Source organism: Musca autumnalis, unplaced genomic scaffold, assembly GCF_047663935.1.
Source record: "Musca autumnalis isolate F117 unplaced genomic scaffold, ASM4766393v1 scaffold_2, whole genome shotgun sequence".
Lineage (NCBI taxonomy): Eukaryota > Metazoa > Arthropoda > Insecta > Diptera > Muscidae > Musca > Musca autumnalis.
Window position 1 is genome coordinate 21,583,965 of NW_027411755.1, and position 18,716 is coordinate 21,602,680.

General features: G+C 26.4%; 1 protein-coding gene across 1 annotated transcript in view; it reads left to right on the forward strand.

The window, feature by feature from the left end:
* Positions 1-18,716, forward strand: part of Ddr (discoidin domain-containing receptor 2) — a 978,256-nt gene that overhangs the window by 323,192 nt on the left and 636,348 nt on the right. The window contains exon 4 of the mRNA XM_073967242.1: positions 17,624-17,729. Within this exon, the coding sequence (XP_073823343.1) occupies positions 17,624-17,729 (106 nt within the window). The remainder of the gene's footprint in view (positions 1-17,623; positions 17,730-18,716) is intronic.

The window sequence follows — 18,716 nt, forward strand, 5'->3', positions numbered from 1 at the left end:
GTATATCTATAAGTTGTGGTTATCCACATAAGTTAAGTGCAGCCACCGCTTTATTGACAACCAAGTGGAGGAAAAAAAATAAAAAGAATGAGTTTTTCAATTGAAAAAACCAGCAGCCATAAAATGTTTGCCTCAAAACGAAAATAAGGAAATTAAATAACAATTAAGTTTTTAAACCCGCGATAGTCGTCAACAGACGAAATGTTAAGACCAACAATGATTGCTAAAATGCTGTTGTGGTTATTTTGGTAGCCAAATTGCTACCAAAAAGGAATCAAGTCAAATCACATTAAGCCAATCTAAAATATTCACAACACCGGCTTTAATCAATCTGGTCTTACACTAATGTGAAACATAAATTAAGTGAGTTGGAGTGGAGTATACGTTTTTTTCCCCAACTTGTTTTCATTCAAGCAATTGTCTTTCGCCTATCTACTCATGCATCCATCCATCCACCACCACCCATTTGGCTATGGGCAGTTATGATAGCAGTAGACAAACCTTTTAAGTGTTGGTTGACGATTTATGTTCCGTTTTGACTACCACCAGCAACCAATACCACTCACTTTGGATGGCAAATGTGTGAATTACTATACATTACGTGCTTGGTCAGCAGTGTTGCCATTTTAGATTTTTTAAAAAATCCAAGTTTATTAAAAACGATTTTTTTAAAAAATCCACATTTATTAAAATTATTTTTTTTAAATCCAGGTTTATTAAAAAAAAGTAAAAAAGTCCACGTTTATTAAAAGAAATATTTTTAAAAAAATCTATTTTTATTAAAAAGTATTTTTAAAAAAATCCACGTTTATTGAAAAATATTTTTTAAAAAATACACTTTTATTAAAAAATATTTTTTAAAAATTCAAGTTTATTAAAAAATATTTTTTTCAAAAATCCACGTTCATTAAAAAGCTTTTTTTAGAAAATCCACGTATTTTAAAAATATTTTTTTAAAAATCCACGTTTATTAAAAACTATAAAAAACACCGTTTATTAAAAAGCTTTTTTTAGAAAATCCACGTATTTTAAAAATATTTTTTAAAAAATCCACGTTTATTACGTTTTTGTTTAAATCCACGTTTGTTAAAAAATATTTATTAAAAAATGCGTGTTTATTAAAAAATATTTTTAAATTTATAAAAAATCTACGTTTATTAAAAAATATTTTTAAAAAAAATCAACATTTATTAGAAAGTATTTTTAAAAAATCCATCTCTACTAAAAATGATTTTTTAAAAAATCCACATTTATTAAAAAATGTCCGCATTTTTTAAAAATTATTTTTTTAAAATCCACGTTTATTAAAATATATCCACATTTATTAAAAAATATTTTCAAAAAACCCACGTTTATTAAAAAAAAAATTTTAAAAATCCACGTTTATTAAAAAATATTTTTTAAAAAATCCACGTTTATTAAACAATATTTTTTTCAAAAATGCATGTTTATTAAAAAATATTTTTTTTAAAAAAATCTACGTTTATTAAAAAATATTTTTTTTTAAAAATCCACGTTCATTAAAAATATTTTTTAAAAAATCCACGTGGATTTATTAAAAAATATTTTTAAAAAATCCACGTTAATAAAAAAATATTTTTAAAAAATCCACGTTTATTAAAAAATCCACGTTTATTAAAAAATATTTTTAAAAAATCCATGTTTATTAAATAATATTTGTAAAAAATCCACGTTGAAAAATCCACGTTAATTAGAAAATATTTTTTAAAAAATCCACGTTAATTAGAAAATATTTTTTAAAAAATCCACGTTTATTAAAAAATATTTTTAAAAAATCCATGTTTATTAAATAATATTTGTAAAAAATCCACGTTTGAACAATCCACGTTAATTATAAAAATTTTTTTTAAAAATCCACGTTTAAAAAATCCACGTTAATTAGAAAATATTTTTTAAAAAATCCACGTTATTTAGAAAATATTTTTGAAAAAATCCACGTTATTTAGAAAATATTTTTTAAAAAATCCACGTTAATTAGAAAATATTTTTTAAAAAATCCACGTTTACTAAAAAATATTTTTTAAAAAATCCACGTTTATTAAACAATATTTTTTTCAAAAATGCATGTTTATTAAAAAATATTTTTTTTAAAAAATCTACGTTTATTAAAAAATATTTTTTTTTTTAAAAAATCCACGTTCATTAAAAATATTTTTTAAAAAATCCACGTGGATTTATTAAAAAATATTTTTTAAAAAATCCACGTGGATTTATTAAAAAATATTTTTAAAAAATCCACGTTAATAAAAAAATATTTTTAAAAAATCCACGTTAATAAAAAAATATTTTTAAAAAATCCACGTTTATTAAAAAATATTTTTAAAAAATCCACGTTTATTAAAAAATTTTGTAAAAAATCCACGTTTATTAAAAAATATTTTTAAAAAATCCACGTTTATTAAAAAATAATTTTAAAAAATCCATGTTTATTAAATAATATTTGTAAAAAATCCACGTTTGAAAAATCCACGTTTATTAAAAAATATTTTTTAAAAAATCCACGTTAATTAGAAAAATTTTTTTAAAAAATCCACGTTTATTAAAAAATATTTTTTAAAAAATCCACGTTTATTAAAAAATATTTTTTAAAAAATCCACGTTTATTAAACAATATTTTTTTCAAAAATGCATGTTTATTAAAAAATATTTTTTTTTAAAATATTTACGTTTATTAAAAAATATTTTTTTTAAAAATCCACGTTCATTAAAAATATTTTTTAAAAAATCCACGTGGATTTATTAAAAAATATTTTTAAAAAATCCACGTTAATAAAAAAATATTTTTAAAAAATCCACGTTTATTAAAAAATATTTTTAAAAAATCCACGTTTATTAAAAAATATTTTTAAAAAATCCACGATTTGAAGCATTGTGGCGTTTTTTTTATATTGGGATAGCGTTTGCAATTTTGTTTTTTCAAAATAGTCTGGCTTAATCCCATTGTTGTTGTTTTAATATTTTAAAAACGTTTATTAAAAAATAATTTTAAAAAATCCATGTTTATTAAATAATATTTGTAAAAAATCCACGTTTGAAAAATCCACGTTAATTAGAAAATATTTTTTAAAAAATCCACGTTAATTAGAAAAATTTTTTTAAAAAATCCACGTTTATTAAAAAATATTTTTTAAAAAATCCACGTTTATTAAAAAATATTTTTTTCAAAAATGCATGTTTATTAAAAAATATTTTTTTCAAAAATGCATGTTTATTAAAAAATATTTTTTTTAAAAAAATTTACGTTTATTAAAAAATATTTTTTTTTTAAAAATCCACGTTCATTAAAAATATTTTTTAAAAAATCCACGTGGATTTATTAAAAAATATTTTTAAAAAATCCACGTTAATAAAAAAATATTTTTAAAAAATCCACGTTTATTAAAAAAGATTTTTAAAAAATCCACGTTTATTAAAAAATTTTTTTAAAAAATCCACATTTATTAAAAAATATTTTTAAAAAATCCACGTTTATTAAAAAATATTTTTAAAAAATTCATGTTAATTAAATAATATTTGTAAAAAATCCACGTTTGAAAAATCCACGTTAATTATAAAATATTTTTTAAAAAATCCACGTTAATTAGAAAATATTTTTTAAAAAATCCACGTTAATTAGAAAATATTTTTTAAAAAATCCACGTTAATTAGAAAATATTTTTTAAAAAATCCACGTTTATTAAAAAATATTTTTTAAAAAATCCACGTTTATTAAAAAATATTTTTAAAAAAATCCACGTTTATTAAAAAATATCTTTTTAAAAAATCCACGTTTATTTAAAAATATTTTTTTAAAAAATCCACGTTTATTTAAAAATATTTTTTTAAAAAAATCCACGTTTATTAAAAAATATTTTTTTTTAAAAAATCCACGTTTATTAAAAAATATTTTTTTAAAAAATCCACGTTTATTAAAAAATATTTTTTTAAAAAATCCACGTTTATTAAAAAATATTTTTTTAAAAAACCCACGTTTATTAAAAAATATTTTTTAAAAAATCCACGTTTATTAAAAAATATTTTTTAAAAAATCCACGTTTATTAAAAAATATTTTTTTAAAAAAATCCACGTTTATTAAAAAATATTTTTTAAAAAATCAACGTTTATTAAAAAATATTTTTTAAAAAATCCACGTTTATTAAAAAATATTTTGTAAAAAATCCACGTTTATTAAAAAATATTTTGTAAAAAATCCACGTTTATTAAAAAATATTTTTTAAGAAATCCGCGTTTATTAAAAAATAGTTTTTAAAAAATCCACGTTTATTAAAAAAAATATTTTTAAAATATCCACGTTTATTAAAAAATATTTTTAAAAAATCCACGTTTATTAAAAAATATTTTTAAAAAAATCCACGTTTATTAAAAAATATTTTTAAAAAATCCACGTTTATTAAAAAATATTTTTAAAAAAATCCACGTTTATTAAAAAAATATTTGTTAAAAAATCCACGTTTATTAAAAAACATTTTTTAAAAAACCCACGTTTATTAAAGGTTATTTTTAAAAAATCCACGTTTATTAAAAAATATTTTTTAAAAAATCCAAGTTCATTAAAAAATATTTTTTTAAAAAATCCAAGTTTATTAAAAAATATTTTTTTAAAAAATCCACGTTTATTAGAAAATATTTTTTAAAAAATCCACGTTTATTAAAAAATATTTTTTAAAAAATCCAGGTTTATTAAAAAATATTTTTTAAAAAATCCACGTTTATTAAAAAATATTTTTTAAAAAATCCACGTTTATTAAAAAATATTTTTTTAAAAAATCCACGTTTATTAGAAAATATTTTTTTAAAAAATCCACGTTTATTAGAAAATATTTTTTAAAAAATCCACGTTTATTAAAAAATATTTTTTAAAAAATCCACGTTTATTAAAAAATATTTTTAAATTCATTCATTTATTAAAAAATATTTTTTAAAAAATCCACGTTTATTAAAAAATATTTTTTTAAAAAATCCACGTTTATTAAAAAATATTTTTTTAAAAAATCCACGTTTATTAAAAAATATTTTTTTAAAAAATCCACGTTTATTAAAAAATATTTTTTTAAAAAATCCACGTTTATTAAAAAATATTTTTTAAAAAATCCACGTTTATTAAAAAATATTTTTTAAAAAATCCACGTTTATTAAAAAATATTTTTTAAAAATCCACGTTTATTAAAAAATATTTTTTAAATAATCCACGTTTATTAAAAAATATTTTTTAAATAATCCACGTTTATTAAAAAATATTTTTTAAAAAATCCACGTTTATTAAAAAATATTTTTTAAAAAATCCACGTTTATTAACAAATATTTTTTAAAAAATCCACGTTTCATAAAAAATATTTTTTAAAAAATCCACGTTTATTAAAAAATATTTTTTTAAAAAATCCACGTTTATTAAAAAATATTTTTTAAAAAATCCACGTTTATTAAAAAATATTTTTTTAAAAAATCGACGTTTATTAAAAAATATTTTTTTAAAAAATCGACGTTTATTAAAAAATATTTTTTAAAAAATCCACGTTTATTACAAAATATTTTTTAAAGAATCCACGTTTATTACAAAATATTTTTTAAAAAATCCACGTTTATTAAAAAATATTTTTTAAAAAATCCACGTTTATTAAAAAATATTTTTTAAAAAATCCACGTTTATTAAATAATAATTTTTAAAAAATCCACGTTTATTAAAAAAAAATTTTTTTATAAAATTCAGGTTTATTAAAAAATATTTTTTAAAAAATTCACGTTTATTAAAAAATATTTTTTAAAAAATTCACGTTTATTAAAAAATATTTTTTAAAAAATCCACGTTTATTAAAAAATATTTTTTAAAAAATCCACGTTTATTAAAAAATATTTTTTAAAAAATCCACGTTTATTAAAAAATATTTTTTAAAAAATCAAAACATTGTTCCACAACATCCCATACGGGACAAGGAGGACTTCTCTTCCACGTTTATTAAAAAATATTTTTTAAAAAATCCACGTTTATTAAAAAATATTTTTAAAAAAATTAGGTTTATCAAAAAGTATTTTTAAAAAATCCAAGGTGGCGCAAAAGTAAACTTCCGATGTTTTTGACTGTAATTAAAAAAATGAAAAACTTTGATTCTTCTTGTGGATTATTTTTATTTGGTCTTCCGGCTATAGGTCCTCACATTCTTGACGGATATTGTCTTTAAGAGCTGAAAGAGGCTGAGGCTTGTTGACATAAACCCGCGACTTCAAAAAGCCCCACAAAAAGAAGTCTGGAGCGGTCAAATCAGGCGATCTTGCTGGCCAGTGCAAATCACCAAAACGGGAGATTAGGCGCCCGGGAAATGCATCCTTTAGCATATTCCGCGTTCTGGAGCAGTGTAGCGTAACATTGTTTATTAACGTGTATTTCGCATGTGTTTACTACACAAATGTCAAAACAAAACTGACATTAGGGGCCAATCGCCAAATTTATAGCATTTTCTGATAGGAGGATTACTTTTGCGCCACCTTGTATTTTTAAAACAATCTTCGTTTATTTAAAAATATTTTTAAAAAATCCTTTTCTAAACACTTTCTTTTTTTTACACCCATGTTTGTAAAAAAATATTTTAAAAATCCGTATTTATTAAAAAAAAATTTAAAAAATTCACCTTTATTAAAAGATGTTTTTTTAAATCCACCTTTATTGAAAAATGCTTTTTAAAAAATTCGACTTTACTAAAAAATATTTTTTAAAAATCCAGGTTTATAAAAAATATTTTTTTAAAATTCACGTTTATTAAAAAATATTTTTTAAGAAGTCAACGATTATTAAAAAATATATTTTAGAAATTACCCGTTTATTGAAAAATGCTTTTTATAAACTTTTCTTTAAAAAAAAATCCGACCATTTTATCACAGCTCTCTTATTCCAAGCAATGCATGTATGATTTGCTTTAAAAACCTGGTTAGCTAGTTGGTTTACTCCGAAGCTACTGGTTTGGAATGATGTCATATTTTTTCTTCTTTTTCTTAAGTGTTTCTATATAATTTAGTTGTTGTTTTGGGGATTTGTTCAAATATGGTGACATTATTAATGATTTGTTTATTTTGACATTTCAAGAAACAAAAGAAAAAAAAAGATAATAAATGACAGTTTACACAAATTACTTCTGGGTTTTCTGTTTTGGTTTCGTATTTTGATTACAATTATTACAGCTTAAAATATTAAAGTCCGTCCATAGGTCTGAGACTTAATTCCGTCTATGTAGGTTTTATGGCGGGTTTTAGGTTTACATTGACAAATTAATTTTTAAGACTTTCAATATGGATATTGAAGGTTTGGAATTAAGAAATTAGGGTTTTAAGTTGTTATAAGCACAGATAGACTATGGAAGATTTAAGTTTTGGAGAAGACTGATATAAGATGTTTCTTCCAAAGCTGAAGCAATATTGAAAAAAGCTACAAAAATTTTAAGGTAAGGAAAGTGTAACTCAACATTGCAAATATTTATATCTTTCCCACGAATAATAAAAGACACCTCCCGATTATTTCTCTTTATTTCAATGATTCCATGAAAAACAGTTCTTGTTTGAAATCGATTCCCTTTCTACCAATCCCAACTTTCCCAAGCCACTTAAAAGTAAACCAAAGAAAACTTTAACAACAATTTTGGCTTAATTTGAGCTATTGAAACTTAATTATGAGCAGCAAAGTCATTGAAAATGATTTGGCTGTAGTTGACTGGGGTGATTTGGAATATTTTGTTGCCTTTTCCAAATGAAGTCAGTTCCCATAAAACAATCAACAAATCAATGGAATTGGCCGAACGACTGTCGGTCTACACACTTATTCTCAAACGCACACCCAAACCCATTTGGTGTATCACATTAACTTGTGGCGGCTAAAATGCCTCTACACGCTAACATGGCATATCGTTTATGGCCCAACAAATGGCTCGTAAAGTTTCTGTTTACCAAAAAAACACTATAGGATATGGTATTTGACTCTCTCGCTAAGTTCCTGGGCATTCATTAAACCATGTAGAGTAGCAACAGCCAACAAACAGCACATGAAGTTGAGCGTCAGGGTAATAAAACATTCTTTCATATGCTTAACTTAAACTATATAGAGGGGAAACACAGAAATGTTACATTTCAAATTGGTTGTTGCAAAAGTTGTTTTTTTGTTTCTGCGTATTATTTGCATGACAGGCATTTCTCGCTTTTATTAAACAAAAACTATTTAAATGGCGCTAACCATTCTTTGGCTTCAATGTTGCAGCGGCAATAAAAGGCCTTTGGAGGAATTGTTTTTGTTTACCACACGTGCTGGTTTTGTGAAGGAATGTGGCCAATATTATTTTGGACATGCACAATGTTGTCCAGAACTCATAATGGAACAGCGGATCAATAAAAAGATATTTGTAAAAAATATTTTTCACCCATTAGCAATAAACGTCTATTTTTAAAAATATATATTTTTAATAAAACTTGAATTTTTAAATTTTTTTTTATAAACCTTGATTTTTTAAAAATATAATTTAAAAAATCTTGATTTTTTTAGGAATAATCTTTTATAAACTAGAATTTATAAAAAAATTCATTAAACGTGAACATAAAAAATGTCGATAATCGTGGATTTTTTTAAAAATATTTTGTCAACAACCTTGAACTTTTTAAGTGATTTTAAACAGTTTTTTAACAAACGTGAATTTTAGAATTTTTTTAAATAAACATGGATTTAAAAAAAATAATATTTTGTTTAATAAATGTGGATTTTTTAAAAATAAAGTTTTTTTAATAAACATGAATTTTTAAAAAATATTTTTAATAAACATGCAATTTTCAAAAATATATTTTTTAATAAACCTATTTGTTTTAAAATTATTTTTAATAAAGCTGGATTTTTAAAAAAAACATTTGTTAATAAACGCAGATTTTTTAAAAATATGTTTTAATAAATATTGATTTTTTTTAAAAAATATATTTTAATAAACTTCAATTTAAAAAAATCCATAAACGTGAATATGAATAGAAACGTGTTTTTTTTAAATATTTTGTCAATAAACGTCGATGAAATGATTTTAAATGATCTTTTTAATAACATATTTAAAAAAAGTGGAATTTTAGAATTTTTTAAATTAATGTGGATTTTTTCAAAAATATTTTGTCAACAAACGTGGATTTTTTTAAAAATATATTTTAATAAATTTTGATTTTTTAAAAATATTTATAAATAAAAGTGAATTAAAAACGATATTTTTTAATAAACGTGGATTGTAAAAAATATGTTTTAATAAACGTGGATATATAAAGTGTTTTAATTAACGTGGATTTAAAAAAAAAAATAGTTGAATAAACGTTAAATTTTTTAAAAAATACTTGTTAAATAAAGGTGAATTTAAAGAAAAACTGTTATTAAACCTGGATTTAAAAAAAATATTTTTTAATAAACATGATTTTTTAAAAATATAGTTTTAATAAACGCTGTTTAAAAAAAATATATATGTTTTTGTAAAAACCTTAATTTTTAAAAAATGTTTTTTAATAAAAGTGGATTAAAAAAAAAATATTTTTTAATAAACTTAGCTTTTGAAAAGCATATTTTTAATAAACGTGGATTGCAGTGGTATGCACACCCGCCTTGCACGCAGAAGGTCGTGGGTTCAATTCCCCGGACAGGCAACATCAAAATTTTCAACTGCGGCAAAATACCCCTCAGTAATGTAGGCGACATTTCCTGAGTATTTCAGCCATGTAAAACTTCTATATAAAGTGGTGTCGTAATACACGCCGTTCGGACTCGGCTATTAACAGTAGGTCCCATATCATTGAGCTAATATGAATCGGGGTGCACTCATTGATATGAGAGAAGTCTCCCATGTCCCGTCTGGGATGTTTGTGGAACAATTACACATTTTGTAAAACATATTTTTTAATAAACGTGGGTTTAAAAAAAAGATTTTTTAATAAAAGTTATTTTTTAAAAAATGTTTTTTAATAAACGTGGACTTTTTTAAAAATATTTATTAATAAACGTGAATGAAAAAAAAAATTTCAAAAAAATGTGGATTTAAAAAGAAATATTTTTTAACCTGGATTTTTAAAAAAATATTTGTTAAATAAACGTGGATTTTTGAAAAAAATATTTTTTAAATAAACGTTGATTTTTTTTTAATATTTGATAAACAAACGTGGATTTTTAAAAAATATATATTTTAATAAACTCAGATGTTAATGGATTTTTTATTTTTTTTTTTTAATAAACGTGGTTTAAAAAAAATATTTTTTACAAACTTGGATTTAAAAAAATATTTTTTAATAAACGTGAATTAAAAAAAAAATATATTTTTAAACAAGTGAGCAAAGGTTATAGTCGGGACGGGGCCGACCATGTGATACCCTACACCACTACCCCTGTGCATAAGCTTTTTACTGGTAAACATTTCTTTTAGGGAATATAATCCGACTACCACCAAAAATAATATGCCTCTTTCTCTCTGGGACCCCCATAAGCAACCAAACTTTCGTGACCATCCGATAAAAATTACGACCTGTAGCTTGATTGCAAAAAATGGAAGAATTGGATGCACTACCGACTATTGTGGTATCTCCCTTGTTTGACCACCTTCGCCAACCTGCTTTACACCAATGTAAAGGTAATATTTTCTTCTTCCATTAACAGGTTTTGCCGTTGGAATACCCCTACTAGAAGCCAATATATTTACAAAGAATAAAACTTTGAATTTGTCTCCAAATGAGTTTTTCCCCATTCCGACCCCTAAATATTATCCGACTATCACCAAAATCAATAGGCTTCTTCCTCTGTGGGACCCGCATCAACTCCCAAACAACTCCCAAATTCCTGACGATCCGATCAAAATTGCGACCTGTAGCGTGATTACAAACAAATCGGAAAATGGGATGCACTACCGACTATTGCGATATCTCTGTTGTTTAAGCAGCTACGACAACCTACTTTACATCGTTGTAAAGGTGATATTTTCTACTTTCCTTGCCAGGTTTTGCTTTTGTTATACCTCTTAAAGTAACAGAGATATTGGCTTTGAAATAAAACGTAAACCTTTTCTCCAAAAAAGTTTTTGCCCATTCCGACCCCTAAATATTATCCGACCATCATTAAAATCAGTAGGCTTCTTTCTCTGTGGGACCCCCATTAACCCCTAAAATTTCGTGACGATCCGATCAAAATTGCAACCTGTGGCGTGATTACAAAATAATCGGAAAATGGGATGTATTATCGACTATTGACATATCTCTGCTATTTGACCATCTACGACAACCTAATTTACATCGCTGGAAAGGTCATATTTTCTACTTTCCTTGCCAGGTTTTGCTTTTGATATACCTCCTTAAGAAACAGAGATATTGGCTTTGAAATAAAATGTTGACCTTTCTCCAAAAAAGTGTTTACCCATTCCGACACCTGAATATTATCCGACCATCATCAAAATCAATAGGCTTCTTTCTCTTTGGGACCCCCATTAACCCCCAAAATGTCGTGACGATCCGATCAAAATTGCGACCTGTAGCGTAATTACAAAAAAATCGGAAAATGGGATGTATTACCGACTATTGCGATATCTCCGTTATTTGGTTACCTACGCCGACCTAGTTTGAATCATTGTAAAGACGGGATCTTTTATGACTATGAAAGTCAGGCTTTGCTTTTGGAAAATTTTCAACCAAAGCTGTGATATTCGTCAATATAATTAAAATCGCAAAAATGAAAATTGGGGTTTTATTTGCTACTATTGTGATATCTTCGTTGTTTGATCACCTACGAGCACGTACTTTACATCATTAGAAAGGTGATATTTTCTGCTTCCATTGTCAGGTTTTGCTTGGTATACCCCATATAGAAGCTGAGATATTCGCTTTAGAAAAAAACGTTGTCTTTTTATCCACCTAAGTTTTTTGCCCTTTCCGATCCCTAAATATTATCCGACCATCACCAAAATCAATAGGCTTCTTCCCCTCCGGGACCCCCATCAACATCCAAAATTTCGTGACGATCCGATCTAAATTGCGACCTGTAGCGTGATTACAAGGTTTAGATGGACAGACGGACGGACTGACGGACGGACACACATAGCCAGATCGACTCAGCTCGTCGAGACATTCATTTTGGTATATACAAGTATGAGTCTACGACCATTATTTCGATGCGTTACAAACTTTTTGGCCAAAACCAACTTATAATACCCTCCCCACATAGTGGTGTAGGGTATAAAAACATGGATTGGATGGAATCGTTTATTTTTATGGAATGGAACGGATTACACCGTCCGACAATTTTCAAAAAATTTTGTTACACTTGAACCGGAATATAGGCAAAATCGAGTATAGTGGTATTTTTAACTTTTCGTTTTCTCATCGTTTTGACCTTTTAGAGGTCAAACAAATTTCAAAGGTCAACATTTTTCAAAAAAATATTTTAAATACTTGTAATCGTCGCACGATGCTGGAATTGGTGTCATATTAAAGAGGAGAGTATAGGTATTATATAATAATTATAAATTATTGCATTCCAGGATAAAAAGGACATTAAAAATATCCTTGAAAAATTAAATCAAAAGTGAGCATTTTGACAGGCGCATATCTAATAAACAGCGAAGAATTTTAATTTGCTCATGGAGGCAAAGTTGTAGCTCTTGTCATAAAGAACATCAATTCTGGACAAATGAAATCCCCCAAATATCATTTCAAGGTCAAAATCGCCAAGGTCAAACCCCTAGAAAAAGTTATAGAAGATGATGAAGATGAGGTCTGGTGGATTTTATCTGCCCAAAATGTATATTCCTTATGTCAAGAGAAACAACTTTGACTCCATGAGCAAATTAAAATTCTTCGCGGTTTAGAAGATATGCGCCTGCCAAAATGCTCACTTTTGACTTAATATTTCAAGGATATTTTTGATGTCCTTTTTATCGTGGAATGCAATAATTTGTAATTTTTATATAAAGCCTATACTCTCCTCTTTAATATGACACCAATGCCAGCATCGTGCGACGATTACAAGTATTTAAAATAGTTTTTTGAAAAATGTTTACCTTTGAAATTTGTTTGACCTCTAAAAGGTCAAAACGACGAGAAAACGAAAAATTAGAAACATTGTGTTTTTTTTTTGGGATAGCGCATGCAATTTTGTTTTTTCAAAATAGTCTGGCTTAATCCCATTGTTGTTGTTTTAATATTTTAAAATCATTTTAAAATCTCATCAGTTCCCTTGTTTTTTGTTTGTGGATATTATCCACCGAAGTTATTTTTCAATAACTTCTTCAACATAAAACTTGTTATACCCAAACATCAATCGTCAGCTCGAAGTATAAAGGTAAGCAAAGAAGTATAAAGGTAAGCCAGACTATTTTGACAGACAAAATTGCAAACGCTATCCAAAAAAAAAAAGCCACAATGTTTCTAATTGAAGACACTGGCACGACGCACAGTGTTGCCGCGTGGACAAAAATCAAAAAAAGTGATGTTAACTTTTACATATGTTTATGTTTTTTTCTTACAGTAAACACATCCGATACAACGAATCTGAAAGAAATTTGTCGATATGTGCATCCATAATGAAGTTATAGCGCTTTAAATATGAAAAATATTTCCCAGATAATCTAAAGCGATAATCATATGAAAATTGGACGACATTTAAAATAACATTTTCTGAAAAGTTTGTTGATAATATTAAAAGTTTTGGATGGGGATTTGATGGGTGGGCTATAAATAAAAAAATTTAGTACAAAAAGTTGACATCAACTGCACATGGGCAAAGTACCGTTATCAAGAACTAAAAATTTATATTTGATAAAAAAGTATAAATTCTTAATATTTCGTAGAGTATATCTTTTGATTGCCACCTATTGCCACCTTGGCTCTTGGTTTCCGTTAATTTGACATCTCTTCCGAAGGGAAATGTGTAAAAACATTCTGCCCATCCCTGCAACCCTCTGAGATATATCGGTTCAGATTTTATATAGCCCCCATATATATCTTTTCCCGATTTTGCTATAGCTTGTTCAATTTTGATCGACTAGCCTTGAAATTTAATATGTGTTATTTTCTTAAGCCCCTAAATAGCTACACCGATTTTCACAAAAATCGGTTCAGATTTGGGTATAGCCCTCATATATATCTTTCCCCGATTTTGCTATAACTCGGTCAATTTTGATCGGATAGCCTTCAAATTTAATATGTAATATTTGCTTAAGCCCCTGAGTAGCTCTACTGATTTCCACAAAAATCGGTTCAGGTTTGGATATAGCCCCCATATATATCTTTCCCCGATTTTGCTATAATTCGCTCAATTTTTGATGAATATCCTTCAAATTTAACATGGGAGGTTCCTCAGGCCTCTGTTCATTTGGCATTTGGGGTTCCCAATGGGGAAAGATATATATGGGGGCTATATCCAAATCTGAACCGATTTTTACGAAAATCGATGAACCTATACAGGGACCTAAGAAAATATCACATATCAAATTTGAAGGCTATTCATCAAAAATTTAGCGATTTATAGTAAAATCGGAGAAAGATATATATGGGAACTATATTCAAATCTCAACCGATTTTTTTGAAACTCGGTAGAGCTACTCAGGGGCCTAAGAATATATTACATATTAAATTTGAGGGCTATTCGATCAAAATTTACCGAGTTATAGCAAAATCGGGGGAAGATATATATGGGGGATATATCCAAATCTGAACCGATATGGACCAAAGTTGAAATTTTTCTTTCCTATGCCCTTACAAGTACTTGTGCAAAAATTTATCAACCTAGGTCAACTCCTTCTATTTTTGTCCACTTTTGTATGGAAGCGGCAACACTGTGCGACGTGTGTTGTTTTTGCTGTAAAGCAGACCAACCAAATTTTTGTGTGTACATTCGTCGAAATTCGACGACACATACTAGTGGAAAAGGTTTGAATTGTATTCGCAGACACTTTCGTCGGAGTTGTGTGAGGTTGCCAAGGAAAAATTAAAAATGCCATTTTACTCCATTTTGCCTATACTTTCAAACGTATATAGTCCGGTTCAAGTGTAATTGTAGGTGTCGGACAGTGTTATCTTTAAAAACCTTGATTTTTACAAAAAAAAATATTATTTAATAAACGTAGATTTTGAAAAACAGATTTTTAATAAACGCGGATTATTTAAAAAATATTTTTTAATAAACATCGATTTAAAACAAAAATAACTTTATATACATGGATTTAAAAAAAAAATATTTTTATTAAACATATTTTTTAATAAACGTAGATTTTTTAAAAAAAAATTTTCAGCAATCGTGAATTTTTTAAAAAACACTTTTCTAATACTCGTGGATTTAAAAAAAATAATAATTCTTCAATAATCGTGAATATTTAAAAAAACATTTTTCTAATAATCGTGGATTTTTACAAAATAATTCTTCAATAATCGTGGATTTTTCAAAAAATATTTTTTCAATAATCGTAGAATTTTTTAAAAAAAATATTTTTCCCATAATAGTCAATTTTTAAAAAAATTATTTTTTCAACAATCGTAGATTTTTTAAAAATATTTTTTTCAAAAATAGGGGATTTTTTAAAAATTATTTTTTCAATAATCGTAGATTTTTTTAAAAAAATATTTTTTTCAATAAACGCGTATTTAAAAAAATAAATACTTTTTATATCATCGTGGATTTTTAAAAATTATTTTTTCAACAATAAACGTGGATTTTTTAAAAATTTTTTTTTCATGGCCCATCACAACAACTAAAAAGTGGATTTTTTATATAATATTCAATTTTTAAAGAATATTTTTCATGACCCATCACAACAATAAATGTGGATTTTTTAAAGAATATTTTTTCATGGCCCAATATTTTTTCATGGACCTTTAAACCACCAAACGTGGACTTTTTAAAGAATATTTTTCAGGGATCTTTAAACCTTCAAACGTAGATTTTTTAATGAATATTTGTCACAATTTGACAAAACGTTGGTTTTTTAAAGAATATTTTTTCATGGACCTTTAAACTACAAAACATTATTTTTTTAATGAAAATGTCTCTACTTGGGTGCCACCGTGGTGCAATGGTATGCACGCCCGCCTTGCACGATGAAGGCCTTGTGTTCGATTCACCGGCCAAGCAACATCGAACAATTTTCAGCGGTGGCAAAATACCCCTCAGTAATGTTGGCGATATTTCCCGAGTATTCCAACCATGTAAAATTTATCTACAAGTGGTGTCTTAAGACACGCCGTTCGGACTTGGCGATAAACAGTAGGTCCCAAATCATTGAGCTTATATGAATCGTTGATATGAGAGAAGTCTCCCATGTCCCGTATGCGATGTTTGTGGAACAATTATATTTTTAGTATATATATTATATTTCTTCAAGGACCTTTAGACCACCAAACGTGGACTTTTTAATGTATATTTTTTCAGGGCCCATCACAACAATACACGTGAATTTTTTAAAGAATATTTTTCAATTGCCCATCAGCTGAATAAACTTGGATTTTTTCAACAATTTTCAAATACATTGTTTTATAATTCATATTTGTATTTGCGAACCATTATGAATTTAATATTTAAATTAAATTTACTTTCCCAAGTACAATTTTCATCCTCCACAAGCACAATTCAATTTCTCATTCACATTAAACTTTCATTTAAATATGAAATGACTTTTTCTTCATCTTGTTGCAAACTTTCAAGAGCACAGCATGCCCATCATCCCACAAAGGAATTCCTTAAAATTATGAACTTTGCATTCATTTGCAGTCAAATGAATGAATGAACGAATGAAGACCTAGCAATGAACTTGACTTTGGTCGAGGTGCAGTAACCTTTTGGGTAAGATCTCCAAAGACCACTGAGTAAGAAATAATGTTAATATAACTGTAAACATATGCCGTTTTGGGTACATACCGACATATTTGTGAAAGGCTTTTTTTTTGAAATTTAGTTAATGGCTGGTTGTACGAATGAATGCCTGGTTGCTGACTGACTACATCTGGCAAATGTTGCAACAGAACAGAACTCTAAAACTACTAAAAAGTTCATGAACTTTAATGTTGTGATTACATTCATAATTTACAAAACGAAAAAGAAAACAAATGTACAGAATGAAGATGCAAATAATTCTAGAGTGGCTACAATGTGAATATCAGGGTTTTTGATGGTACCCTACATTCTGTCTTTAAGATAGTGAGAGAGGAGAAAAAATTTTCCTGTAGGTGAAAGAGCCTTTAGAGGTCTATAGAAGACCTTCGTCCTCTAAAAAATCTTTCGTCTATAGATGACCAATAAAAGGTCTCATATCCATAAAGGTCTCTAAAGGCCTTGCAATTATAGAACACTTCTAAGGTGTTTTATCCACAGGTGTGAAAATTATATAGCAGATTGTTGTAGAGTTCATTTCAATCGTATTCCTGTAACCGCATCATCTTAGAAAAAAATCCTTTTTTCATATACATATTTATGTGTATGTAAACGTTTGTGTCTTCGTAAAACACATTAACGCATTTCACATCACAATGCTTTATACTAATTTAACTTCAAATGTAACCATGTCCATGTTTGTTTTCTCTCTTCTTCTCTACATTCTATATGCACTCAACTCTCGGTACTCCGGCTTGGAACACGCACAGCACAATGCAAACATCCTTTGGGTATGGAATCTGGAGCCATAGCTGATTTTCAAATAAGCGCCAGTACAGCACATGATATGGGCAATGTGGGACCACAGCATGCCAGGTAAGTTTTAGACAACTCACACACACACACACATATGGATATAGCATGATTTCCAACATTCCCCAGAAAAAAGGGAATGGTGGGGGAAAAGTCCAGAGTACAGAAAAAAAACATGTACATCATGAACATTTCAACTGCTGTGTATACTTAGTTAAACAAATACAACTCCACTTGCAACAACAACCAAACAGGTTGAAGCAAAAAAAAACCCCAACAACATAACAAGGACATAATGACAAGAATAGAATGTAACTGACTACAAATATGAAGGTTGTTGTTTTGTTTTCTGTTGGCTGAAATATAAAGGACTCTGACTCTTATTTTTACCAACATCCTCATTAACATCACAAAAAAATCTCAAATGAGAGGAGATACATTTACCGCACACACAATTTTGTATGTTATATAACTGTGTTTTTTTTCCTCCACACAAAGGACGAGGCCAGAACTCAAAAATGATTTCAAGCAAACAAACATATGAATGAATGTTATTAACGTCGTCACCCATCTACGTTTTTGTACAGCTAGCTTACATTAACAAAATGTGACAGTTAGAATTATTTTTCATTTCAGTTTTATTATGAATTATTTGATGGCGTGTTTAAATTGTTTTTGATGTCATTTAAAAAAATGACACAAAGCCCTCCCACCACTCAGACATTGGGGGATAAATTCTAAACGTGATAACATTCAAAGGCCCAAATAACCATTGTCTTGATGACAAATATTTTTCGAATTGACAAATTAAGTGTTCCAATATTGGTATCATTCCTAAATGTTTAGAGAGACTAACAGAATTTATGTACAGAAGGACTTGCTAAATCCCCCATTATTTTTACAATATTTGTGGATTTTTAAATAATTTTGATTTAAATTTTTAAATAATCATGATTTAAATAATCATGAATTTACTAAAATCTTACATACAGTATCGGCCAAAACTAAAGCACCCCCTGAGTAAATTTTTTTGAAATGATAATTTTTTTA